General features: G+C 43.9%; 1 protein-coding gene across 16 annotated transcripts in view; it reads left to right on the top strand.

The window, feature by feature from the left end:
• The window catches only part of EPB41L2 (erythrocyte membrane protein band 4.1 like 2), a 204,683-nt gene that overhangs the window by 166,962 nt on the left and 10,841 nt on the right, over positions 1–26,880 (top strand). For 11 of the 16 annotated variants that reach the window (XM_075339882.1, XM_075339886.1, XM_075339885.1 and 8 more), the window contains 6 exons: positions 3,827–3,880; positions 4,060–4,593; positions 5,817–5,939; positions 7,616–7,714; positions 8,849–8,929; positions 19,122–19,235. In XM_075339882.1, the coding sequence (XP_075195997.1) occupies positions 3,827–3,880; positions 4,060–4,593; positions 5,817–5,939; positions 7,616–7,714; positions 8,849–8,929; positions 19,122–19,232 (1,002 nt within the window). In that variant the 3' untranslated portion in view covers positions 19,233–19,235. The remainder of the gene's footprint in view (positions 1–3,826; positions 3,881–4,059; positions 4,594–5,816; positions 5,940–7,615; positions 7,715–8,848; positions 8,930–19,121; positions 19,236–26,880) is intronic. The other 5 variants (XM_075339888.1, XM_075339899.1, XM_075339890.1 and 2 more) reach the window with 3 other exon arrangements.

Here is a 26,880-nt window from a genome sequence, read left to right on the forward strand (position 1 = left end):
CTGGGGAGGACGCAAAAGAGTATAAAGATATTACTGCACAGGATAATAGCTGTTTTTTTTAGCAATGTTTTACCTCAAAGAAGGAATTAGTTGTGTTCCTGTGTTGTAATACCTGAATACTCTTGTGTCCTCCCCTGCCCAGGAGATGTGTTATGATTAGACCATGTCCCTGTACGGTCAGACATGGCCATTACACAATACACAGCAGGGACACATATATAAGATTATCTCACTACAGGGACATTTTTTTCTTAATTACATCCAATTGTGGAAATTATTATTCCAAGATCTATTGATTAAAATTGTGTTTGTGCGAAACCCCTTTTAACAACTGTTCCTTTGCCTGCTCCTGCAATGCCATTCCTTTCAGTTGAGTATGGGAGAGCTGCAATACTAAGTATAACACATGTGCAGGGTTCTGTGTTTAGGTAAACAAGTAATGGAATATTATACGCCAATATTCTGCTGAACAGAGATCAACAATTTCCTAAATTAGGTATCGCGTTGTAAAGGAGGGCCATCATTGTTTAAAGGGCTTGCCCACTTTATCTTGTTGGTTCAGCTTCCTTCACAAAGGTACCAGTACTTCTGTCAATAAATGGCTGCTGATGGAGACGTATGTGACGAGACCCGGCATCTTCCTCCAATAGAAAAGCAGATTTCCCATGTGAGGTGTTTTACAATTGGAGGAGCTGATGGACCGGTCTAGTCACATACTCTTCCACCAGCAGCCATTCATGGTCAGAAGTCCTGGTCGGTTTGTGAAGAAAGAAACCAACTTTTAAAAAAAAAAAAGGCTTACATTTTAATTTTAGATCAGAGTAGTCCTTCAGAAGTGCTTTAGTTTTGTGGGGGTATTTGTTTTAAATATTATACATTATATTATAAATTATAGTTATACTGTTTACTCACAACACTGCAGATGCAGTCAACTTCTCCATGAGCCGCACGCGCAGTTGGAGTACAGGTTCCATAGACTTCCTATTGATGCCATTCTCAGCTATGCGCCCGGCTCATGCAGTGACAGCGCTTCTGCAGAGTTTGTTGCACATTTTGGGGGGGTCTCAGAAACTGGATCCAAACCGATCTAAGGCAATCACAATAGTGATTTTGTTTCTGGGGAAAATGTTTGGCCGATCCCTTTTTTTAATACAAAAAAAATGAATAAATATAAGGGGTTGTCTCTTCCTTTTTTTTTTTTTTTTAATTTGTAATATTCCATCGCCAATCTCCTTACTTTATCTTTCTGCGGTGACCATATTGAACAGTGGCTGCTACAGTGATACCTTGTCCCCATATCTACTCTGTATTGTATCCACATGTGCAGCTGTGTTAGGGGAGAAAATTAGGGAAGATGACTTAATAAATGTATATATATTATCCCTAATAATTGCATACAGTTAGGAAATATAGGTGATTCCCATAGTAGATGTTTGTAAAGTGACTTTGCTTAGTATATCTTCATTTTCATATTCATAGCAAAGCAAATTTGTAATGTTTTTATTTTGTTTTTTTTTAATGATTGCGAAACATGCTAACTTTTAAAAGGAATCTGTCAGCAGGTTTTTGACATGTAATCTGAGCGCATCACGCTGTGTAGAGCAGGGGTTATCAACCTTTCCTTACCTTAACCGCAGGAAATCCGCGGCAAAAAACGGCAAGTGCGCACAGGGCCTAAGTGCCACATTTATTGCTTGAGAGATGGTTGCGAGCCACAGCCAGAACCCTCCCAGTAGTGACATCCTGACCCCTCCCATGGTCGTGATTCCCAGATTCCCCCCCCCCCCCCACTACCACCATTACTGTTATGTCAGTAAAAACTTCCCTGTAGAAATCACACTGAGACCATGTGCCCTGCTCCCTTATAGGCAGCATTCTTATATCTATGGGTTCCCACCTCGCCCCCACTCAGTGTGGAGGGAGTGCCTAATGAAAGAATGCCATCACAGTTATCTTTAAGCAACCTTCTAGCTGGCAGTATCGTCCTGCCTCCTGGCTAAAGTATTAACCTATTTCCACCACGCCCTATATATGTGCATTTAGATATGCACTTCTCAGCAGGCTTACTTACAAAAGTCACCATCTGTACCTTGCTCACAGGTCTGGCCAACAGCTGCGAAGAGCAACAGGTTGGGGCCACTTGATGTAGGAGAAGAGATACAATGATAGATCACATATTGGTCTGTGTTTTGCTGTTCCACTACATTCAGTGTTTTATCAACAGGAGATTATCACTAAAGGATAGGCTTCCTCATGGCATCTAGTCCAACCACACCTTCAGCACCGATTAGTAGCTCTGTGTCGCTACACAATGTACGCAGAAAGCTGTGGTGTCCATGGGATTATATACAGAACAACTCCTCAGCTCTGATACATCTGCAGCAGAGAAAACTGTGACTATCATAACTGCTGCAGCTAGTAACCAAAGTAATAAATCGTTGGAATCGGGGTCTTAAGGTGGTGTCACACACAGCGACGACGACAACGACGTCGCTGCTACGTCACCATTTTCTGTGACGTTGCAGCGACGTCCCGTCGCTGTCGCTGTGTGTGACATCCAGCAACGAGCTGGCCCCTGCTGTGAGGTCGTTGCTCGTTGCTGAATGTCCTGCTTCATTTTTTCGTCGTCGCTCTCCCGCTGTGAAGCACACATCGCTGTGTGTGACAGCGAGAGAGTGACGAAATGAAGCGAGCAAGGAGCAGGAGCCGGCGTCTGGCAGCTGCGGAAAGCTGTAACCACGGTAAACATTGGGTAACCAAGGGAAGACCTTGGTTACCCAATGTTTACCGTGGTTACAGCTTTCCGCAGCACATGTTGAGACGTTATGATCACTGCTGCGTCGCTGTGTTTGACAGCTAAGCAGCGATCATAACAGCGACTTACAAGGTCGCTGTTACGTCACAGAAAATGGTGACGTAACAGCGATGTCGTTGTTGCTGTCGCTATGTGTGAACCCAGCTTTAGTCCTTACCGCATGATGCTGAATGATTACATAGCAAAAACCTGCTGACAGATTCCCTTTAATTATTGATTTTTAGGGTGATGTATGTTTTTATAAGACAGTATACATTTCGTGTAGTATAACATAGAGCAGGCATTCTCAGCCCTTTTCTAGTGGGGCATCACCAAAGAGGCCTCGGTGATGCCTCAACCTTCCATTGTGGAAATGTATGGTAAAATTAAAAACATTGCTGTAAAACATTAACATTAGTATAACATTAATCAGGCCCCAAATTCTGCAGCCAACAAAAATACAGTACATTCAGTGAGAATGGTCTCCCCAGCTGTACGAAGCTGACAGAGGAAATAATTGTACCCTTATGGAAACCCTACTGAATGTAGCCATGACAGGGGGCACCGCAGAGCTCTGTTTACGGTCACCAAGTTCTTCAGATAACTCCCTTCTGAGCTGCAGCTCGTGGCAATAGCCAATGTACCTGTGCTTCTGGCTCCATTCACTGTGTACATCCGACCGCCACCAGAGCTGGTAACACCTGGTATGCTGGATATCCTTAGGGTTACAGTATGCTAATTCTGGACAACCCCTTTAAGATCCTTTACTCTCAAAACTATTGATAATGATTTGGGAAGCATTATATACATTTGTGTACTGTGCAGAGTTTACCTCTTCCTATAGGGCAGAGACAGTCATGGCATGTAAATCCTCCAGGCTCAGTATTGTGTTTTATGTGTTTGTGTTTTTGTACCTGTTCTGTGCTATTATTTATTTTCCTTTTTTGCTGAAATGTTTCCCTGAAATATTTGTTTCTGTGTCATTGTGTATATGTATTGATTGTGTCCTTTATGTGTACTTGTGTCCCACAGAAACTTTTACCCAGAACACGAGGGATGCGCACTGGCCTGAGTGATGCCCTTGAGGTGCTCACATTGTACTATAAGTACCAAAATGTCCATCTTAATCACCATCACATTTTCTCACTTTTCAGTTGATTTCATCACTTTTATTTTGTCCTCCATGAAATGCGGCATCTTAATTTTATTTTTAGTTCGTTTTATTTATTCATATGCTTTTATTTTCCTCATCCATTTTCATATAGAACTCAGATGAGATACAGAACGTAGTGGAAGAGAAAAAGCAGGCAGATTCTGACTATACAAATGCAACTGTCAAGGAAGACCTGAAAGCTGGAATAAATGGAGATATTGAGCCGCATAATGATGTGACTGAACCTCTGGCCGAAGTGAAAGAATTGGATAAAAATGACACCCAGTCAGTGTCGTCTTATGATAGCAGTAGCGAGAGTGAGAATGAAGAGGTAGAATACAAAGCTGAAGGTAGATCTTCCGAGCATGTTATACCAGAAGAACCTGACGAAAGTGCCGAAGATGTGAAGGAGGTGGAACCAGTGGAGGAGTCTCAGACGGGCGAAGACCATACTGTGACTTTAACGGTTACAGAAATACAAGAAGAGACTGAAGTCCTATCCCAGGAAATAACCGTTAGTACATATGAAAGTGAGGAGAAAGTGGAAGAAAAGCGGGAAGTTCATATAGAAGAGCAAAGCAAACTTAATGGCGATGTTTCTCACATCGATGTTGATGCTTCTGCCCAAATTATTTGTTGTTCAGAGGTAAATGGGTCCAACAGAATGGGAGTTTGTGTGTACCTATCCATTCTGTTACGGTGGTGGTTACCACTGAGCGTTTATCAAGGAGGTGTTGGTGTCTGCTATCAAAAAGGCAAACCAGTGAATATGGCTTCTGTCTCTTTCCAGTTGTTGCACTTCTTTCCACTGCCATTTTATTCAGCACACCATATTTTCTTTTCCATGTTTAATCGCACCATAATACTCCATCTTCCATGTTTGATATACATTTGGATCTTGGTTTGTCTTTTCCGTACGTGCCGTACTTTCCGTGTGGTTCTGCTTCCTTTAGCTCTGTGAATGTACCTAATAACTAATTGTGTGGCTGCTTAGACTTCCAAGTCGTCTGTATCGCTTCCAATTTTCTTGTCACGATAATACTGTTAACTGTTTGATGAGATCACTAAATTCTTTCAATTACTCATATCACCCAAGATATACAAGTTGCTTTAGTGGAGGTGGACTTTTAACCCATCAAAAATGTCTTTTGTGTTAGAAAGATGTGAAACTACTTGTATGGTCAACATTATCAAGCCTTTAGGCGAGAACCCTCCAACAATCTTTAAATTGCAGATTTGACAGGTTATCCAGAACTGTGAATTTCAGGGCTTTATCATTAGGTCAGCAATCCTATACTGATGGGGTCTGACTCTCAGCTCTTTGTAGGCCATCCTTTTTTGTTTATGCCCACTCCGGCTGTTCGCAGTATTGCAGTATAATCCCATTCGCTTGGGTGGGACGAAGCCCAATACCAAGAACAGTCACTAATAAAAGCATGGAGCTGTCCTTAGTAAACAATAAGTGGGTCTATAGCTAATTTATGGAAGCACTGTAAAGTCTACCCCTACAGATATAATATTGATGACCTATCTGATCATCAAGTTTAAATCCCAATTAACCCTTGGGATTTAAGATCTTCTTCCATCAAAAAGATGTAAAGGGAATCTGTTACCAGGTGAGAGCAGCATCATGTAGGGGCAGACACTCTGATTCCAGTGATTGGTCCTGCTCCTATCTTCTATCCTCTCAGATCAGGTGACAAAAACCTGGTGACAGATTCCATTTATTGAGGAAGTTCTTGGCTCTCCGTAGCTTGACCCCTCAATTTTATTTGTCTGCCATTCCTGGCTAGAGATGATTACCTTGAATTGTTCTATACGGAATTTCATATATTTTGTGTAAGAATTTCTGTGCTTGTTTCTCTCTAGCCTCCAGTGGTGAAAACAGAGATGGTGACCATTTCTGATGCCACACAGAGGACTGAAATCTCAACAAAAGAAGTCCCAATAGTTCAGACCGAGACAAAAACCATTACCTTCGAATCTGCTCAGGTAGTCTCTCTTTGGAGGCTTGTTTTGATGACTGTTATTTAACCCTATCGTCGCTGTTCTTGTAATATTAAGAAGTTGTGCTCTTTTTTTATAACCATAATATCTTACTTGCAGAAACCTTTGGATCAATGGAAATAGAACTACTTTTTTACTAATCTCTTAAAAAAAATAAAATATTTCTTTTTTACCTTCATGGAAATGATCACTTGCTCAGGAAATAAGTTGTTTTATCATCGCTCCATAAATCTTCAGTTCTGACAACCCTCAGGAACTTGTAAATGCCCATTTGTGACTATCTGAAGAACAGCTTAAGTTTTTTTTTTTTTTTCCTTTTTGTAATATAAATAATGCTTCTCTTGTATGTATTACCATGAGTTAAGGAGATGTAATACTCCTAAAAATAATAAAGACCCCTTTTTCAAAAAAATAAAAAAAATCTTGGCTACCATGTGCCAAAGTCTCCACTCCGAGCAGACGCCAGCTATGCATTATTAATAATCCAGAAATAATAAATGACATTCAGTATATAGGACAGGACATGTCGCCTGCGGTTGCTTAGAAACAACAACGAATATATTTTTTACTTTAAGGGATATAGTGGTGATGAATATTCCTGCGTTGCCTTCTGATTTATATTTAGTTTTCGGAATAAAATGACTGTCGTCACAATGATGTACCTTTTTAATATCTTTTATTTAGAAGTGTTTTCGAGATAGATATACTTATCTATAGAAAGCGAAACGGGGAAGTGAAATAGTGGGTCTACTTTATGGATTTCAGCTGTAAAGTAAAGTGCATGGAGTCTTAAGCATAGAGTTCTGCGCCCATTTTTCTTTATTGTGCTGTTCTTCTTTTTTTTTTTTTTTGTTTCTCTGGTGATCTCTGCCAGGGTAGAAAGTGATGGCACCTAGCTATTGTCACCTGGCCACCGACCCTGTCATTGGCTTCAGTAGTCAGGCGACTGGAACGATATGTCAGCAGTCATCTAACTGAAGAGTGGGATATTCTACTTCCTGTCTTGATAAAGACCTTTGGAACAGCCTGTGCTGAAGTAGTAGGGGGTAGAGACCCTGCATATACCATCTTTTATTATTGTACAACATTCACGCCATTTTGGACAAAAGAACATCTTAACCTATCAGGAATAAATCAGTGACTCCTAAACTCCTCTTTTAGTTTAGATTTAAAGTGCTTTAATTGTAAGTCCCTTTTCCCCTCATCTTATACTCCCCTTCCGGCGTCTTAACCTCTTCGACGTGGTCCCTCTGCACCATCTTGTGACAGTAACATCTGGTTGGCAGTCAGAAGGTAGATCATAAGCGCTAAATACAACTTTGAGATCCAGAACGAGGCTCTCATGTGCTTACATTGAGGTGTGACCTCCGATGCACTCCATGAAGCACTGGAGCAGCCGCAGGTCAAAAATCTCCAGAAACTGACCGGAGTGACACTGTAAAGAGATGAAGAATCCGGAGGGTGAGTATAAGACCGGTGGCATTGGACTTAGATTTAAAGCACTACTCCATCGGTGAAATAACGAAAAGCACTGGAGTGGTGCTTTAAAACAAAACTATGTGGTATTGCTTCAACCATCACTTTTGGGATATAGGCTAAGAAATATTTCTGCGTTTGAAAATGATTTGCTAACCGTCTTTCTTTTTTCTCTCCTGATGAAGCTGGATGGTGGTGGAGACAGTGAGCCAGGGATTTTACTGAGTGCTCAGACAATCACATCTGATTCCGTTCTAACCACTACAACAACACACATCACCAAGGTAGAAATGGCTTTTTTACTTGATGATTACATGTTGGTTAGGGACAATTCAATTTTTCTTTCTGTACTAGGTCTACGGCTTTATGTTCTTAAATATTTCGCAATACTGCTGGTTCCCTTTATGTAAAGCTTCTCGCTGTGAGGCTAAGGTCACACATTAGAAACCTACATCTGAAGGAGTCATAAGGCCAACACAAATATAAATATTTGATTTAATAAATGGATACATAAGAGTAAAATGTCAGTCGAGGTGAGGATATCAAGCAGGTATAAACATAGTTGGAAACTCATTGTATGGAGGTCCTAGGACAATGCATCACAGTACACCACGCATAAGTATATAGTATGTCCAAATAAATATAGATAAATATAGTGCAGGACAGATCCTTTATAGTGAAATGCAAATCAAGAATGACACATAGAGGACAAACAGTCATGCGGGCATTGCTTACTCATTACTCGCTAATTATATCTGCAACCCCAACACACGTTTCGTATGGGATTCCTCGGGATCAACCCCTAAGTTTCACACATTACAGAAATTTTCCACTTCTGATTTGGTTAGAAATCTGCAGTGAAATCCACAAGTAACACATGCAGATTTTGTTCCTCATTTGGCTATGGATATCTTCATACGCCTTATACGTGAGTTAGCCGACTGTTCACTTAAGTAGATGTTCTAATTTCCGCAATGTATAGGCTGCAAATTGTTTATTTTATATGAAGTATTCCTGTGCCCTTCTACTTAATGATTTAAGGTGCAGACGGAGCTCTGCCACTGCTGATGTTACTAACTGCAGACAATAAGACTCACATAAATTTTACCAAGACATACTTGCCAAACAGTGCAGCTTATAGTCAGAAATGCAGTGGATTTGTAATGTTGAATTCGCACTGGAAATCTGAGACGTGTGAACTTGGCCTAAACTGTTACATGCATTTCAGATGTGACTCCCTCTAACAGCCACAGATATTTATAATCGTCACACATGCTTTATATGATTCGGCAAAGCATGTGGGACACCAAGTTGTTTGATCTTAAATTTTGTTTGTAGAAGCGTGCAAAACCGGTGTGTTTTATTGTTTTGAGTGTGCTGCTGCTGTCTCATAAATGCTATATTTCTTTGATTTGAAGACTGGAAAAGGTGGAATATCTGAAACCAGAATTGAAAAACGCATTGTTATCAGTGGAGATGCAGACATTGACCATGATGAGGTAAGTGGAGTGTTGAATAAACAAGAAAATCTTAAACTATTACCAAAGCCTATACTTATGTAATTACATACACTTGATTCAGGGTCCTAGAATGGGCCATAATTGCTGATGATCATAGATCTCATTCTCATGAAATTTCCTTTCTTCAGCGCTCTATTGGGAGACCCAGACGATTGGGGTATAGCTACTGCCCTCTGGAGGCCACACAAAGCACTACATTAAAAGTGCAAGGCCCCTCCCCCTCTGGCTATACCCCCCCGTGGTATCACGGGTTCTCCAGTTTTAGCTTTGTGTGCGAAGGAGGTCACGGCCCGCCCCTACTCACACGAGCTGGGGAAGAAGCCGGCAGCCATTACTGCAGAGCTCGGACTTTCGGCTCCAAGGCAGGACGGTGGCGATCATACACCCGCTTATAGCGGGCGGTAAGAGGCACATATAGTGCTGAAATCTGCAGTGTGTACATGTGTTGTTTTTAACTACATAGGTCGCTATATGCCCGCTTGGGGAGCGACTCATCAGCAGCAGGAAAGCAGGTGTGCTAAAGCACAGGCTTTCTAGGCTGCTTGTTTTACACGACTGAGGTGTTCATTTGTGTTTATGCTGATATGCTATACATTGCACTGTACAGTCGCTAGTCTTAGCTATATTCTTCTGGAATGGCTAGACTACAGCAGCAGAAAACCAAGGGTGCTGGGGCACAGGTTTTTTTCTATGCTGCTTGTATTGCATGGGCTGCAGTGTGCATTTGTACTTGTGCTTGTATGCTATACATTGCACTGTATGGTCACTCTTCTGGGCTATATTCCCCTAGATGACTAGTATACAGCAGCAGAAGAGCAGGGGTGCCAGGGCACAGGCTTCTATGCTGCTTGTATTGCTTGTGCTGCAGTGGTCATTTGTACTTTATGCCTGTATGCTATACATTGCAATGTACGGTCACCAATCTTGGCTATATACTTCTAGATAGCTAGTCGGCAGCGGCAAAAAAGCAACACAGATTTCAGTGCTGTGTTTACTACATGGGATGCTGTTCATGACACCGTCCCATTGTGTGCATGCTCCCCTGTAGGTCTGCCGGGGTCTCTAGCACTTCGTCTGCCGGGGCTCTACTAGTTGGGGCCAAAGAAACCTCCTGTCAACTCTGTCCATGGACAGGGACGGAGTAGTCATAATATAGAGACTTGCACCCATGGGCAATCTACTTGACCAAAAGGCAGTTCTTCAGGGCTTTGATACTGACATCGCTCTCAATCCGGATACACCGGGTGGTAACGCCATACGGAATGATCCTATACCGTCCATCAATGGAAGGTTGGATCTTTCTCCCTCAGCTCCCCCAGTGGAGATAGGAGACGAACAGGAGACGTTCCTTTTCAGTGTCTCACGCAGATATTGAGTGTTTTTCTGGCCACGCTGACTTCAGAGAAGCAGTCCAGGAACACCACGCTTCCCAGATAAGCGTCTTCTCCAAACGTTTTTAGGATACACGTTATCCCTTTTTTCCCCTGACGTGGTCAGCGCTGGACCCAGGGTCCAAAGGTGGATTCTCCAATCTCCAGGCTTGCATATGGAGATGGGGCTTCACTTCCAGATGCCATTCACAGACAGATGGACTCTGGTTGAAATCTGTCTAGGAGGCTATCGGCGTGTCGGTTGCTCCGGCATCCACAGCCGTATTGGCAACCTAACCTTTTCTGCTGTTCTTGCGCAGCGGACCTTGAACAGGGACATCTGTACGCAATGTCTGCACTGCGACTTACCCTGTTAATACTGTCCTAAAAGTACAGTCGAGGTTTCGGTCCTTCCCAAGCTCCGGCAGGTCCCAATTGTCCTCGTGCAAAAGGGCTACAAAACCTCAGACGGGCTCAGATTCCGGCCGGGCTCAATCTCGCCCAAGGACGGCAGTCGGAGGAACCGCTACCAAGGCGGTCTCCTCAGGACTCTCAGCTCTCTCTCCCTCTCTCCGCATCCGCGGTTGATGGCAGACTCCCCCGCCTTTGGCGACATTTAGCTGCCACAGGTCACTGACTGGTGGGTGACGGACATTGTGCTCACGTGCACAGGACAGTGTTCTGTTCTCGTCCTCCGACTCCATTCTTCAGAACGGCCCCACCTCTCCACCGAGCAGATGCCCTGCTGCAGGCGGTGGACGCTCTAAGAGCAGAAGGAGTGGAGATCCCTGGCCCCCCTCAGGAACGAGGGCGAGGGTTTGTACTCCAATCTCTTTGGGGCTCCAAAAATGGACGGTCCCTTCCGTCCTGTTCTGGTTCTGAAACTGCTCAACGAGCATGCGAACGCCAGGCGGTTCCGGATGGGATTCCTCCGATCCGTCATTGCCTCAATGTCTCGAGGAGACTTCCTTGCCTCAACAGACATCAAAGATGCCTATCTCCACGTGCCAATTGCTACGGAGCACCAACGTTTTTCTACGTTTTGTGATAGGAGACGAACATCTTCTGTTCGTAGCTCTGCCATTCAGTCTGGCGACAGCCCCACGGGTGTTCACCAAGGTCATGGCAGCAGTGGTAGCAGTCTTGCACTCTCAGGGACACCCGGTGATCCCGTACTTGGACGATCTACTCGTCAAAGCACCCTCCCTCGAGGCATGCCAACGCAGCCAACAAGGTCCCGGCATTTATGGCGCGATCACAGAGCTCTGGCGGCAGACGCCTTAGTGCAAGATTGGTCGCAGTTCCGGCTCACATATGTGTTTCCACCTCTGGCACTCTTGCCCAGAGTACTGCGCAAAAATCAGATCCGTTTGCAGCCGCGTCATACTCGTCGCACCAGACTGGCCGAGGAGATCGTGGTATCCGGATCTGTGGCATCTCACGGTCGGCCGACCGGGGTCACTACCAGACCGACCAGACTTACTGTCTCAAGGGCCGTTTTCTCCATCGGAATTCTGCGGCCCTGAACCTGACTGTGTGGCCATTGAGTCATGGATCCTAGCATCTGCAGGATTATCTCAAGGAGTGGTTGCCACAATGAGACAAGCTAGAAAGTCGAATTCTGCTAAGATCTACCACAGGACGTGGAAGATTTTCTTATCCTGGTGCTCTGCTCAGGGAGTGTCTCCCTGGCCATTTGCATTGCCCAAGTTTCTTTCCTTCCTGCAATCGGGGTTAGAAAAGGGCTTGTCGCTCAGCTCCCTTAAAGGGCAAGTTTCGGCACTATCCGTGTTTTTTCAGAAGCGTCTAGCACGTCTTCCTAAGGTGCGCACGTTCCTGCAGGGGGTCTGTCATATTGTGTCCCCGTACAAGCGACCGTTAGATCCATGGGATCTGAACAGGGTACTAGTTGCTCTCCAGAAGCCGCCCTTCGAGCCTCTGAAGGAAGTTTCCTTTTCTCGGCTGTCGCAGAAAGTGGCGTTTCTTGTTGCGATCACATCGCTTCGGCGAGTGTCTGAGCTGGCAGCTCTGTCATCCAAGGCTCCCTTCCTGGTGTTCCACCAGGACAAGGTTGTGCTGCGCCCTATTCCGGAGTTTCTTCCTAAGGTCGTATCCTCTTTTCATCTTAATCAGGATATCTCCTTGCCTTCGTTTTGTCCTCATCCGGTTCACCGGTATGAAAAGGACTTACGTTTGCTAGATCTGGTGAGGGCACTCAGAATCTACATTTCCCGCACGGCGCCCATACGCCGTGCCGATGCACTTTTTGTCCTTGTCGCTGGTCCGCGCAAAGGGTTGCAGGCTTCTAAAGCCACCCTGGCTCGATGGATCAAAGAACCAATTCTAGAGGCCTACCGTTCTGCGGGGCTTCCGGTTCCTTCAGGGCTAAAAGCCCACTCAACCAGAGCCGTGGGTGCGTCCTGGGCATTACGTCACCAGGCTTCGGCTCAACAGGTGTGCCAGGCAGCTACCTGGTCCAGTCTGCACACTTTCACCAAGCATTATCAGGTGCATACCTATGCTTCGGCGGATGCCAGCTTAGGTAGAAGAGTCCTGCAGGCGGCAGTGACACCCCCGTAGGGGAGGGCTGTTTTGCAGCTCTAACATGAGGTATTTATTTACCCACCCAGGGACAGCTTTTGGACGTCCCAATCGTCTGGGTCTCCCAATAGAGCGCTGAAGAAGAAGGGAATTTTGTTACTTACCGTAAATTCCTTTTCTTCTAGCTCTTATTGGGAGACCCAGCACCCGCCCTGTTGTCCTTCGGGATGTTTTTTTGTTGTTTGCGGGTACACATGTTGTTCATGTTGAACGGTTTTTCAGTTCTCCGATGTTATTCGGAGTTAATTTGTTTAAACCAGTTAATGGCTTCCTCCTTCTTGCTTTGGCACTAAAACTGGAGAACCCGTGATACCACGGGGGGGTATAGCCAGAGGGGGAGGGGCCTTGCACTTTTAATGTAGTGCTTTGTGTGGCCTCCAGAGGGCAGTAGCTATACCCCAATCGTCTGGGTCTCCCATTAAGAGCTAGAAGAAAAGGAATTTACGGTAAGTAACAAAATTCCCTTCTTTAGAGTAGACCTTTAATGAGTAAAATGGGTGGGCCCTGTTCTATTTAAAATACAAGTGGAACCTTGGATTAAGAGTAGCTTTGACTGAGTGTTTTGCAAGACAACATTTTAAAATAGATTGTAACTCTGTAAACAAGCAAGATTTCACAACCGGAGCATCACGTGAGCCCTCCCCACCCTCTACAGTACTGCATCTCCCACCCTCGGCAAATACAGTACTGTACTAGTAATTCTACCACTTCTAGTGCATGTGCATAAGCCATCCATCGCAGTCTTTCCCTCAATCTGACCTTTGCGTGTTCACCTTACTCTCTACTTGATATACCGCTACTAAACCAACTTTGGGTAACTGATTAACTTACAGTACATCTGCGATATGCGTGGGACAGGCACGGGCTATACAGGTCTCTGTGTACTGTATAGTGTTTTGTATTTCTGTAATTCTATATGAATACAGGAAATATTTTTGGGCTGTGGAATTAATCGTCTGAGTTTCAATTATTTCTTATGGGAAAATATGCTTTGATATACGAGTGATTTGAATTACAAGCACATTCCAGGAAGAAATGATACTGTAATTAAATGGTTAGAGCATGGAGAAAAAAGATCTTGCAGTAAGAATTTCATTTGTAGTGCAATTTTTCCTGGGGATGAAACTGGTTTCTGCTCTCACACATACATACAACTGCATGCAGTACTCCTAGATTGAGCGAGAGATTGTCCTGACTTTTGAAACAAAGTAAAAGTTTTATTGCACTGTCCGAGATGAACTATTCCCAAAATAGTAAGTTATCCCATGTCCACAAGTTGTAGTGCTTTTTACAATATTTGCATAGATCAAGTGAATATAAGGAGCTTGGTTAATAGCTTTTATCAGAAAATCCTGCTTCTATCTCCACTTTGGAGCCAGTTCTTCCCAGGCTTCCTGAACTTAACTTTCATTCTGAAAAAAAGAAAAAACAAAACAGCACAACGCAGTCTTGCTCAATGCAAGTGCTATATCATGCTACAAATCCTATACTGATATATGGGGAGGGGAAGAAATTTGAGAAAACAGGCAAAGCTATTTGGTGGACTTGGGTGCTGGTCAGTTTGTGACGAAAGCTTCACTAACTAGAGAAAGATGCCGACCTCTTTACCTGAGAATTAGTCAGTGAGCTGCTTCTCACAGTAACAGGAAAGTTTACTTTTTTCCTTGAGCTCCTCTCAGCTGTTATAGGCCCACAGACCACATCAAAGTTGAAAGTGCAGAAAACAAAGAGTCTGTAAAAGCGAAAACTGCAATATCTGATTAGTGTTAGCCCAAAATAGATGCATTTAAAGGGCCTTCAGAGTGCCAACCGTTTGAAGGTATTATCTTAAGGGGTCACAGCGGGAGCAACGCTGAAAGTAATGTTTTTTGTGTGCGGCGGATCAGTTTTTTACTATGTAAATTCAGTTCCAGTTCCAGCGGCTGGAATGATCAGCTGATCGGCCGGCTTTTGTGAACAATCAGCTGATCACCCGGCTGCCAGCTCTTGTGAACGATCAGCTCATCACCCGGCTGCCAGCTTTTATGAACGATCAGCTGATCGTTCACAAAGGGCGGCCGCCGGTGAAACCGTAAAAAAAAAAAAAGGAAATCTTATATATAGACAGAGAGAGATATATATCTATATATATCTATATATATATATATCTATATCTATATATATATATATATATATATATATATATATAGATATAGATATAGATATAGATATAGATATAGATATAGATATAGATATAGATATAGATATAGATATATATAGATATATATATAGATATATATATATATATATAATATATATCTATGTATATGTATAGATATACAGTGCCTACAAGTAGTATTCGACCCCCTGCAGATTTAGCAGGTTTACACATTCGGAATTAACTTGGCATTGTGACATTTGGACTGTAGATCAGCCTGGAAGTGTGAAATGCACTGCAGCAAAAAAGAATGTTATTTCTTTTTTTATTTTTTTTTAAAATTGTGAAAAGTTTATTCAGAGGGTCATTTATTATTCAACCCCTCAAACTACCAGAATTCTGTTTGGTTCCCCTAAAGTATTAAGAAGTATTTCAGGCACAAAGAACAATGAGCTTCACATGTTTGGATTAATTATCTCTTTTTCCAGGTTTTTCTGACTAATTAAGACCCTCCCCAAACTTGTGAACAGCACTCATACTTGGTCAACATGGGAAAGACAAAGGAGCATTCCAAGGCCATCAGAGACAAGATCGTGGAGGGTCACAAGGCTGGCAAGGGGTACAAAACCCTTTCCAAGGAGTTGGGCCTTCCTGTCTCCTCTGTTGGGAGCATCATCCGGAAGTGGAAGGCTTATGGAACTACTGTTAGCCTTCCACGGCCTGGACAGCCTTTGAAAGTTTCCACCCGTGCCGAGGTCAGGCTTGCCCGAAGAGTCAAGGCTAACCCAAGGACAACAAGGAAGGAGCTCCGGGAAGATCTCATGGCAGTGGGGACATTGATTTCAGTCAATACCATAAGTAACGTACTCCACCACAATGGTCTCCGTTCCAGACGAGCCCGTAAGGTACCTTTTACTTTCAAAGCGTCATGTCAAGGCTCGTCTACAGTTTGCTCATGATCACTTGGAGGACTCTGAGACAGACTGGTTCAAGGTTCTCTGGTTTGATGAGACCAAGATCGAGATCTTTGGTGCCAACCACACACGTGACGTTTGGAGACTGGATGGCACTGCATACGACCCCAAGAATACCATCCCTGCAGTCAAGCATGGTGGTGGCAGCATCATGCTGTGGGTCTGTTTCTCAGCCAAGGGGCCTGGCCATCTGGTCCGCATCCATGGGAAGATGGATAGCACGGCCTACCTGGAGATTTTGGCCAAGAACCTCCGCTCCTCCATCAAGGATCTTAAGATGGGTCGTCATTTCATCTTCCAACAAGACAACGACCCAAAGCACACAGCCAAGAAAACCAAGGCCTGGTTCAAGAGGGAAAAAATCAAGGTGTTGCAGTGCCCTAGTCAGTCTCCTGACCTTAACCCAATTGAAAACTTGTGGAAGGAGCTCAAGATTAAAGTCTACATGAGACACCCAAAGAACCTAGATAACTTGGAGAAGATCTGCATGGAGGATTGGGCCAAGATAACTCCAGAGACCTGTGCCGGCCTGATCAGGTCTTATAAAAGACGATTATTAGCTGTAATTGCAAACAAGGGTTATTGAAGTTTGCAGGCTCTAACTTATTTGCATCTTATCAAACCTGCTAAATCTGCAGGGGGTTGAATACTACTTGTAGGCACTGTATATGTATAGATATATATGTATAGATATATATGTATAGATATATATGTATAGATATATATGTATAGATATATATCTATAGATATATATCTATACATATATATCTATATTTCTAATATAATCCCGTTTGTACAGTGCCTGCATCTAGTCGCATACATAAACGGATCTTTTGAAAAAGTATTCTAAAGATCGTTTAAGGCTATGTGCGCACTGGGAAATGGAATTTTCTTGAGAAAATTCCGCATGCTCTCAAAGATTACCGCACCCGCTGTAAAAAACCGCGGGAAACCGCACCGAAAACCGCATGCGGTTTGCCGCGGTTTTGCCGCGTGCGGGTTGGGATGTGCTTTATTGCATTCAATGCAATAAAGCACATTGAAAAAAAAAAAAGTCATTTAATTCTGAGATAGTGGATAGATAGACAGAGGGATAGATAGATAGATAGATAGAGGACAGATCGGTGCATTTCCCACGGTCGGCAGTGAGTTCACATTACCGGCCGTGGGAAATGACCGGTAATTACCTCTGCTGTCTACTGCATTCATTCAGCGCTGTGTCTGTGACAGTCGCGGCTGGATGTACGCAGCGCAGGACCTGTGGATTACGCCGGAGCGGTGGATTACGCCGGAGCTTTGGTGCGGGAGGGGTTAATAAAATGGTGAACGAGGCTTGTTTGTTTTATTTAAAATAAAGGATTTTTCTGTGTGTGTTTTATTCACTTTACTTACGGGTTGATCATGTCGGCTGTCACATAGACGCTGCCATGATCAAGCCTGGAGTTAATGGCGGTGGTCCCCCACCATCATTAACCCCTTGTATTACCTTGCTGCCACTGCTACACGGCAGCAAGAAGAGCCGGGGACACGCCTGTGCTGCCGCATAATGCATGCGACAGTGCCGGGGCAGCTGCGGCTGATATTCTCGGCTGCGGGAGGGGGAGTGAGGCGGGGGACATTAACCCTGCCCCTCTCCCTCCCCAGCCTGAGAATACCGGGCCGCCGCTGTGTGCTTACCTCGGCTGGAAGGTAAATATGCAGCGGAGCCCACGTTCTTTGTTTTCTATATTTCCGTTTTCTTTCTATGTGTGTTCTATGTGTCTGTGATGTCTATCTGTGTCTGTGATGTGTTTGTTTACTCTCTGCATGGCTTCCTCTTCCTGTAATGACATCACTTCCCTGCAAAACCGCAGACAAGCGATGTACATTACCGGAGGTAAACCACGAAATACCGCAGGGAATAACGCAGGAAAACGCAGTGAACCGCACAGAATTTGCTGCCTGCGTTATTCCCTGCGGGATTTCATGATTAACATTGGAGTCAATGGAGTGAAATCCCGCAGCGATGTCCGGAAAAGAAGTGACATGCACTTGTTTTTGCTGCGGGATTCCCGCAGCAAAAAATGCAGCTGTCAAATTCCGCCAAGTGCGCACAGGATTTTTTTTCTCCATAGGATTTGCTGGTGATTCACTGCAGAGATGTTATGAACATTTTCTGCAGCGAAACATGCAGCAAATCCGCGGAAAATCCGCGGCAAAATCCGGTAAGTGCGCACATAGCCTAAGAGATACTAATGAGGGCAGTGACTTGTCGCGGGGTGGGGGCTTAGTTCACTGGCTAGTCGGCCCACTAAGCAGATTATCATGACCCTGTGTGCGTCATGGCCGCGCGATACAGTTAAACATTGAGCTACTTTGACGCCTGGTGTATGCGTACCCAGTTTCAAAGACGCTCACTGCCCATAATCGGAAGTCGTCCGCACTTCTGGTCATGTGCACTACTCAGAAGCAGGGTGTATGTGTCCTGGCTTCAGAAAGGAGTAGGGCATATGATCGGGAGTGCAGACTATTTCCTATTATGGGCAGTGAGTGTCTTTGAAGCCAGGTACCTATGCGTACCCGGCTTCAAATATGCTCAATGCTGGCTGGTACAAAGCCGCTATGATGCTGGGTATTGTAAAACAGGTCATCACACTCACAGGGCTGTGATGACATGCTTGGTGGGCCATCTAGTCAGGGAACAAACGCCCTTGCGACTAGTCACAGCTCGCATTAGTGTACATAAACTATCTTTAGAAAGACTTTTTCTAAAGATCTGTTTGTGCTACTAGACGCTGGTACTGTTAGGCAGGGATTCTAGATATGTGGTTCTGGGTGCGCTGGGAGCTTGACAGGTTCCATTTAAGTGTAATAGTTTGGAAGGAATACTTAAAATACAACTCCGGCATCAGTATTTTTCTATGGGCAGTGAACATGCATGAGTGCTACCACACCGGGTCTGAAATATAAAAACCAATACTGGTACTCTAGGTTTTATTGTGTTAGATTGCATTATTTTTAGGATTTTACATGGTATTAAATGTTTAGTTTAAAACAAAAAGAATTTTGTGATTTGTGGTCTTGATGTTACTGTATGGTTATCTTCTTAGGCATTAGCACAAGCAATTAAGGAAGCCAAAGAGCAACACCCTGACATGTCCATAACTCGTGTGGTGGTGCACAAAGAGACTGAGGTTACTGAAGAAGGTGAAGACGCGTAGACGGTGAGTTAACGAGGAAAAAGCGTGTTCTTACTAGTACCAGCAATGCAAATGGTAAGCCCCTTAACCCCTTCACGACCCTGGACGGATCTATCCGTCCAGGATCGTGTCCCGTTAAGCCCCGCCCCCTGCCGCGGGCAGGCGGCGTGGATCGGCACACATATCAGCTGTTTTCAACAGCTGACATGTGTGCCTGCTAGCCGCGTGTGGAATCGCTTCCACCCGTGGCCGTTAACCCCTTAAATCTTGCTGCCAAAGTCTGGCAGCAAGATTTAAATGCGCGCGGCCATGTTTGTTACTCACCGCCGCCCCCACCGGAAGTCACGTGTGTTATCACGTGACTATCGGTGGTTGCCATCGTAGCACAGGGTCATGTGATGACGCCTGCTGCTACGATGTTTCACTTTCATTTTCCCTCGGCCGAGAGCAGAGGGAAAACCAAAGTGACTGAATCTGCTGATTACAGCGGTATAGCTGTGATCAGCAGATAGCGATCAGCAATCGGATTGCTGATCGCTATAGCCCCCTAGGGGGACTAGTAAAATAAAAAAAAAAAGTAAAAAAAAAGTTTTAAAAAATAAAAAAAAACAAAAAACCTAAAAGTTCAAATCACCCCCCTTTCCCCCCATTGAAAATTAAAGGGTTAAAAAATAAATAAATATACACATATTTGGTATCGCCGCGTTCAGAAATGCCCGATCTATCAAAATATAAAATCAATTAATCTGATTGGTAAACGGCGTAGTCGCAAAAAAATTCCAAACGCCAAAATTACGTTTTTTGGTCGCCGCAAGTTTTACGCAAAATGCAATAACAGGCGATCAAAACGTAGCATCTGCGCAAAAATGGTACCATTATAAACGTCAGCTCGAGACGCAAAAAATAAGCCATCACTGAGCCATAGATCCTTAAAAATAAGAACGCTACGTGTTTCGGAAAATGGCGCAAAACATGCGCCACTTTTATTGGACACACTTGTGAATTTTTTTTAACCCCTTAGATACAAGTAAACCTATACATGTTTGGTGTCTACAAACTCGCACCGACCTGAGGCATCACATAGATACCTCAGTTTTACCATATAGTGAACACAGTGAATAAAATATCCCAAAAACTATTGTACGATCACACTTTTTTTGCAATTTTTCCGCACTTGGAATTTTTTTGCCGTTTTCCAGTACACTATATGGTAAAACTTATGGTTTCATTTAAAAGTACAACTCGTCCCGCAAAAAACAAGCCCTCATATGGCAAGATTGATGGAAAAATAAAAATATTACGCCTCTCAGAAGAAGGGGAGCAAAAAACAAAAACGCAAAAACGGAAAGTGCCCGGGGGCTGAAGGGGTTAAAGGAGTATTCTGACTCCACTCTCCTCTCCAGATGTCGGTCAGCATGTGTGCCAGCTCTGCATCTGTCCTCTCTATGCAGGAGTGAACGGAGCCAGAATACTCCCGTTTTAGGGGGTTTTCATATGGTACAGATATTCTGCATATTTCCTTCACACCCTAAACACATTTACACAAAGTCATTGTAAGGAGGTGTTCAGATCACAGCGCACATGCCCTTTGCATGAGGGGTATATTTAGTGTGTTGTTCAGTACTCTTTACAAATGATTTATTGTGTATCCTTATTTCACAGTGTTGCCATTTGTTCAAGTTTGTCATGGAGGATTCTATGCTTCCCATTGAAGGGGTTATCCAGGCAAAAAGTGAAGTTTCCTAGGGGCTTGTATGTTTTAAAAATATCAACTAAATTGAATATAATCTACCAGCACCTGCTTGGATCAGTGCAGGCTGCTCTGTAGTTTGCTGTAACACATGATGAGGAGATCCTCCAGTAACAGGACCACTGTGGCCTGTGATTGACTGCAGCGGTCGAGTGACTTGTAAACACGTTATCCGAAAAACATCCAGTGATAAATTGCTCAAACTACCTGACTGCTCTAGCCAATCACAAACCGCAGCAGTTCTGCTGCCGGTGGAAAGGCAGCGTCTCCTCTTCCTGTCTCCGTGCAGACCATGAAGCAAACTGGGATGGATCCAAGTGGGTGCCGAGCAGTGAATATCAATAGGTTTTTATTTTTTAACAGATCCAAGCCTATGGGAATTTTCTATTTTTTCCTCGCCAACCACTTTAACCTCTTAATGATGCAGGCAAAAGTTGCTTTTGCATGTTTTCATTTTTTTCCCCTTTTTTCAAATAGCCAAAGCTTTTTTTTCACCAACATAGACTCTGGAGGGCTTGGTTTTTGCCGAATGAGTTGTAGTTTTGAATGACATTTTTATTTTACTCTTTATTGGCCAATTTGTCAATGTGCTTACACCAGAAATTTGTGTAAACACCTTAATAAGGCCCAACATTTTTTGTGCATCCCATCACTTGCATAAAATTTAACATGCGTTTTTCAATTTTTTCCTATAAAGAGTTAAAAGCAATATGTATTCCAAAAAGGTACCTGACAAATGCAACTCATCCCGCAAAAACATGCCCTCATGTGGCTATGTAAATAAAAACTTTGTCATTAAGGACATTTGAAGCCCCACCTTTAAAGGTTAAAGGAGTGTTTCCAATTTCTTAAATGAGTAGAATTAAAAAAAAAGGCTACTGTGCAATTTACCTTTAATTTAAAATCCTCTCCGTTCTCAAGAATGAAAGGAGTATTTTTTTTTTTTTGTTTATGATGTACTTGCCTGCTGCCTGGAGCTTACTGGGAACTTCTGCAGTCCATCAGAGAAGTTTTTTCGTATAGAGCTTGTAAGCGCAGCTGTAAATCTGGAGCCAGATCTCTGTGCTCTTCTTCTGCAAAGCTTCTTCAGCTAGCAGCATGAGAGCTCACAATTTGGACCAGCAGTGCGCTCGTATCCCTGATCCAAACGGTCAATCTTTAGGAGCACACTGCTTTCCGCAGGCAGGGGAGAAGTGTGATGAAAGAAGACTCTCACACTCTGTCAACTGAAGACCGGTGAATTCACAGTGATTCCTTCCCCATTCCTCTAATAAAAATACATGAAGAGAAGAGGCTATTAGCATATTTAATTTCTCAGAGGAATATTGCATGGCCTTTAAGTCTCCCTGTGCCTTCTTGATGCATTCCACAAGGAGTAAATGTATCCCTTAGGCTATGTGTGCACGCTGCGTTTTTTCCCACGTTAACGCTGTGTTTTGAACTGCAGCGTTTCAGTGCCAAATTGCATGCGTTCTGCTTCCCCAGCAAAGTCTAAGAGAAGTCCGAAAATTCAATGCGCATGCTGCGTTTTTAAACGCAGCGTTTTGGATGCCAAAAATCGCTGTGGAAAAAAAAGCAGCATGTTACTTTTGTGCGTTGTAGCTGCGTTCTCCACCTATTTAAATCAATGATGTGGGTCAAAACGCAACCAAAATGCACTTGGACTGCATTTTTTTGCGTTCTGCATGCTTTTTTGACAAGCAAAACGCAGGTCTTTTCTGTCTGTCGATGTCGGTCAATCTCCCTCTGTCGGTCGGTCTCTTTCTCTGTCAATTGGTCGCTCTGTCTGTGTGTCTTTCTCTCTCTATCCGTCGGTCGGTCTCTTCCCCTCTCTCATACTCACCGATCACCAGCGCGGCGCAGCACGGCTGTCACCAAGCTCCGGTGGCTTTTCCGCTTTTGAAAATGCCGGCTGCTCATTATTCAATCTCGTATTCCCTACTTTCCCCGCCTACCGGCACCTATGATTGGTTGCAGTCAGACACGCCCCCACGCTGAGTGACAGCTGTCTCACTGCAACCAATCACAGCCGCCTGTGGGCGGGTCTATATCAGTCAATAAAATAAATAATTAAGAAAAAATGACGTGCGGTCCCCCCCAATTTTGATACCAGCCAGGGTAAAGCCACACGGCTGAAGGCTGGTATTCTCAGGATGGGGAGCTGGGGAGCTCCACATTATGGGGAGCCCCCCAGCCTAACAATATCAGCCAGCAGCTGCCCGGAATTACCGCATCCATTAGATGCGACAGTTCCAGGACTCTACCTGGCTCATCCCGAATTGCCCTAGTGCGGTGGCAATCGAGGTAATAAGGAGTTAATGGCAGCAGCCCATAGCTGCCATTAAGTCCTAGGTTAATCATGGCAGGCGTTTCCCCGAGATGCCTTCCATGATTAACATGTAAGTTAAAGAAAATAAACACACCCGAAAAATCCTTTCTTTGGAAAAAAAAGACGAAAAAAAAACCACCCTCTTTCACCACTTTATTAACCCCCAAATACCCATCCAGGTCCGGCGTAATCCACTTGACGTCCCACGACGCTCTCAGCTCTGCTACATGAAGTGGACTAGAGTGGTCACAGACCAGACCGCTCTCTGTCAGCTCCACACAGCAACTGAAGTGAGCCGCACGATTAGCGATGAAGTCAGTCAATTTACCCGCGGCCACCGTTGGATCCTCCAACTGTGACAGCAAGTTGCCCGAGTAACTGAAGTGAGCTGTGCGATCAGCGATTACGTCACAGGTGAGTTGCAGTCTATGGAGGAGGACTCCAGCTGGCCACGGGTAACCTGAGTGACGGCAGCGCTGATTGCGCTGCTCACTTCAGTCACTCAAGGGAATTGCAGTCACCGGTGAGTCCTTCTCAGGTGACCGCTAATCAGAACGCGACACAGACAGAGCCGCGGTATGACAATGAAGTTGGGTGAAGTTCATCCGAGTTCATTCTCATCACGCTACATACTCTGCTGTCAGCGGGCATGTAGCAGAGCTCAATTGCCGTGGGACTGCACTGCAAAAAAACTGCATCCAAAATGCATGCATTTTGGATGAATTTTTTTTTTTACAAAAGCAGTGTTTACAGTTCTGAGGGTGTGTTCTTTTCCGCACTGCACAGAACGCAACGTGCGCACATACCCTTAAACTCAAAGTTTCTTATCTTCAACTTATTCTGTTGATTTATGGGACAATAAACTGAATCCTGTGGCTGTCATCTTGGGAAGAATAAGTGCTTATTTACACATAAAAAGCAAGAAAAACCTATCATAAACTCATGTAATGGGAAAAAAAGCGGGGTCTATACCTTAGGGTTATATAAAAAAGGGCTAACTCACCATCTTTGTGAGATGTCCCATTGCCATTGTATTGGACACATTCGCACAAAGAAGAGGAATTATTAATTGTACATTTAAAAAAGAAAACAAAAAACAAACAAACTAAAAGTCAAATAAATGTGACTGATAGAAATAAGTGAGGAACTGCTTAGTGTGACCCTACGTAAACACATTAAGTATTTGCACCATTTCTGCAACTCTTGGCAGGAAAAACAGAGTAAAATTGACACATGCGCTTTTGCTGCAGATTTTTCCCATTCATTAGTATGGGTGAAATCTGCACCAAAAATGCTGAAAAAAATGACATGCTGCAGATTTATATCTGCACGGAGAAAATACTCAGCGTGCACATTGAGTATTTTCTCTTTGCAGATATAAATCTGATAAATCTGCAGCATGAGCATTTTTGGTGCAGCTTTAACTCATACTAAGAAGACCTTAGGATTCTCATTCACTTTTGTGGCATCCGGAAACCCTTCAGGTTTTGTGATAAATCTCCCCAGAAAAAAAAAAACAAAACAAAACTGCAACACGTGCACAGGCCCTTATCACTATAACTCCTCACATTTTGGGGCAGTGCAGGGTTGTGAATGGTAAACTACTTGGAATATGAATTGCCACTGAAGCAGGACAAATTTTACTTGTAGTATCGGAGAGGTTGAAGGTGGAAAGTCAAAGAATTTCTAGAGCATTTTACTTAAGGTGGAATCGCTCATCCATGACGTGTTTATAATCTTGCCAAGAAGAGTCAATCCAACACTTAAGGTGGCTTTACACACTGCAACATCGCAAACGACATCGCTGTAACGTCACCGGTTTTGTGACGTAATAGCGACCTCCCCAGCGACATTGCAGTGTGTGAAAAACATCAGCGACCTGGCCCCTGCTGTGAAGTTGTGATCACTACAAATCGTTCAGGACCATTCTTTGGTCCTTTGTTTCCCGCTGTGCAGCAAAGTTTTAGTGTGTAAAAGGGACTTTACAGCGACTTCGTTAGCGACTTCCCTTTCAAAAAGCTGCTTTACAACGTCCCCAATGACTAGCTAGGTCGTTCTGCAGGTCCGGATCGCTGTTGCGTCGTTGGCCAGGTTTGCCTGTTTGACAGCTCACCAGAGACTTTGTAGCGATCCCGGCCAGGTTGGGATCGCTGGTGGGATCGCTAGAAAGTTTGTGTGTAAAGGGGCCTTTAGGCCCAGGAGTGAAAAGTTAATCCATTTTTGCCATTGTCTTAGACTTTCAGTGTGCATGCAATGAACATAGACAATGAAATACAGCAGACACTGCCTTTCTCAGACCGCTGATAAATTTATATTTTCATCAGTAGGTGGCAGCAAATCATACAAGATCTTTATTACTTCTGTCCATTGGCAGATGCTTTGTATGGTCCATGTAGTAGATTCATATATGCTTTCTGGATACTTGTTTACCTTTTATTCTTAAATACAGCAAATATCTCAAGACATTTTTGATTTATTTAAAGTTTTAATCTTTTTTTTTTTTTTTCTTTATTTAGACAAAATTTTATTTATTATTATTATTATAGCGCCACTTTTTCCATAGCGCTTCAAATGTGAAAAGGGTATACATAATAGGGACAAGTACAATACTCTAACAATACAAGGCACAGACAGGTACGGGAGGAGAGAGAACCCTGCCCATGAGGGCTGACAGTCTACCAGGGATGGGTGAGGATACAGTAGGTGAGGGTGGAGATGGTCATGTGGCGCTATGGAGGACTGAGAGCTACTGCAGGTTGTAGGCTTGTTAGAAGAGGTGGGTCTTCAGGTTTCTTTTGAAGCTTATCAAGGTAGGTGAGAGTCTGTTATGTTGGGGTAGAGCGTTCCAGAGTATGGGGATGCACAAGAGAAATCTTGAATGCGATTGTGGGAAGAGGAAATGCGAGGGGAGTAGAGAAGGAGATCTTGTGAGCATTGGAGGTTACATGTAGGTGAGTACTGGGAGACTAGGTCACAAATGTATGGAATAGACAGGTTTGCATGTCATGGGTAAGATTTTGAACTGCAGTCACTGGGCAATGGGAAGCCAGTGAAGAGATTGTCAGGGAGGAAAGTCGGGTAGTAATGGGGGGACAGGTGGATTATTCGGGCAGCATAGTTTAGAATGGTTTGAAGGGGTGCAAGACTGTTTAAAGGGAGGCCACAGTGCAGGGGGTTGCATTAGTCCTGGCATGAGATAAGGGGCATGAACTAGTGTTTTTGCAGCTTCATGTGAAAGAGTGTATGAACCGGGGAGATATTTTTGAGTTGGAGGCGGAAGAAGGTGAAGAGTGTTTGGATGTGTGGCTTGAAGGAGAGCGCAGCATTGAGGGTCACCCACAAGCAGTTAGCACGTGCGACTGGGGAGAGTGAGCAGCCATCGACTTTGATAGATAGGTCTGTTGAGGGGTTAAGTGAGGAGGAGAAAAGCTAGCAAATTCTATTTTGTACATGTTACGTTTTAGAAATCGAGCAGAGAAAAAGGATGAAATAGCAGATAGACATTGTAAGATTCTGGTTAGTAAGGAGGTGATGTCTGGTCCAAAGAGGTAGATATGCATATCGTCAGCGTAGAGAAAATACTAAAAGCT

Source organism: Anomaloglossus baeobatrachus, chromosome 3 (genome assembly GCF_048569485.1).
Source record: "Anomaloglossus baeobatrachus isolate aAnoBae1 chromosome 3, aAnoBae1.hap1, whole genome shotgun sequence".
NCBI lineage: Eukaryota > Metazoa > Chordata > Amphibia > Anura > Aromobatidae > Anomaloglossus > Anomaloglossus baeobatrachus.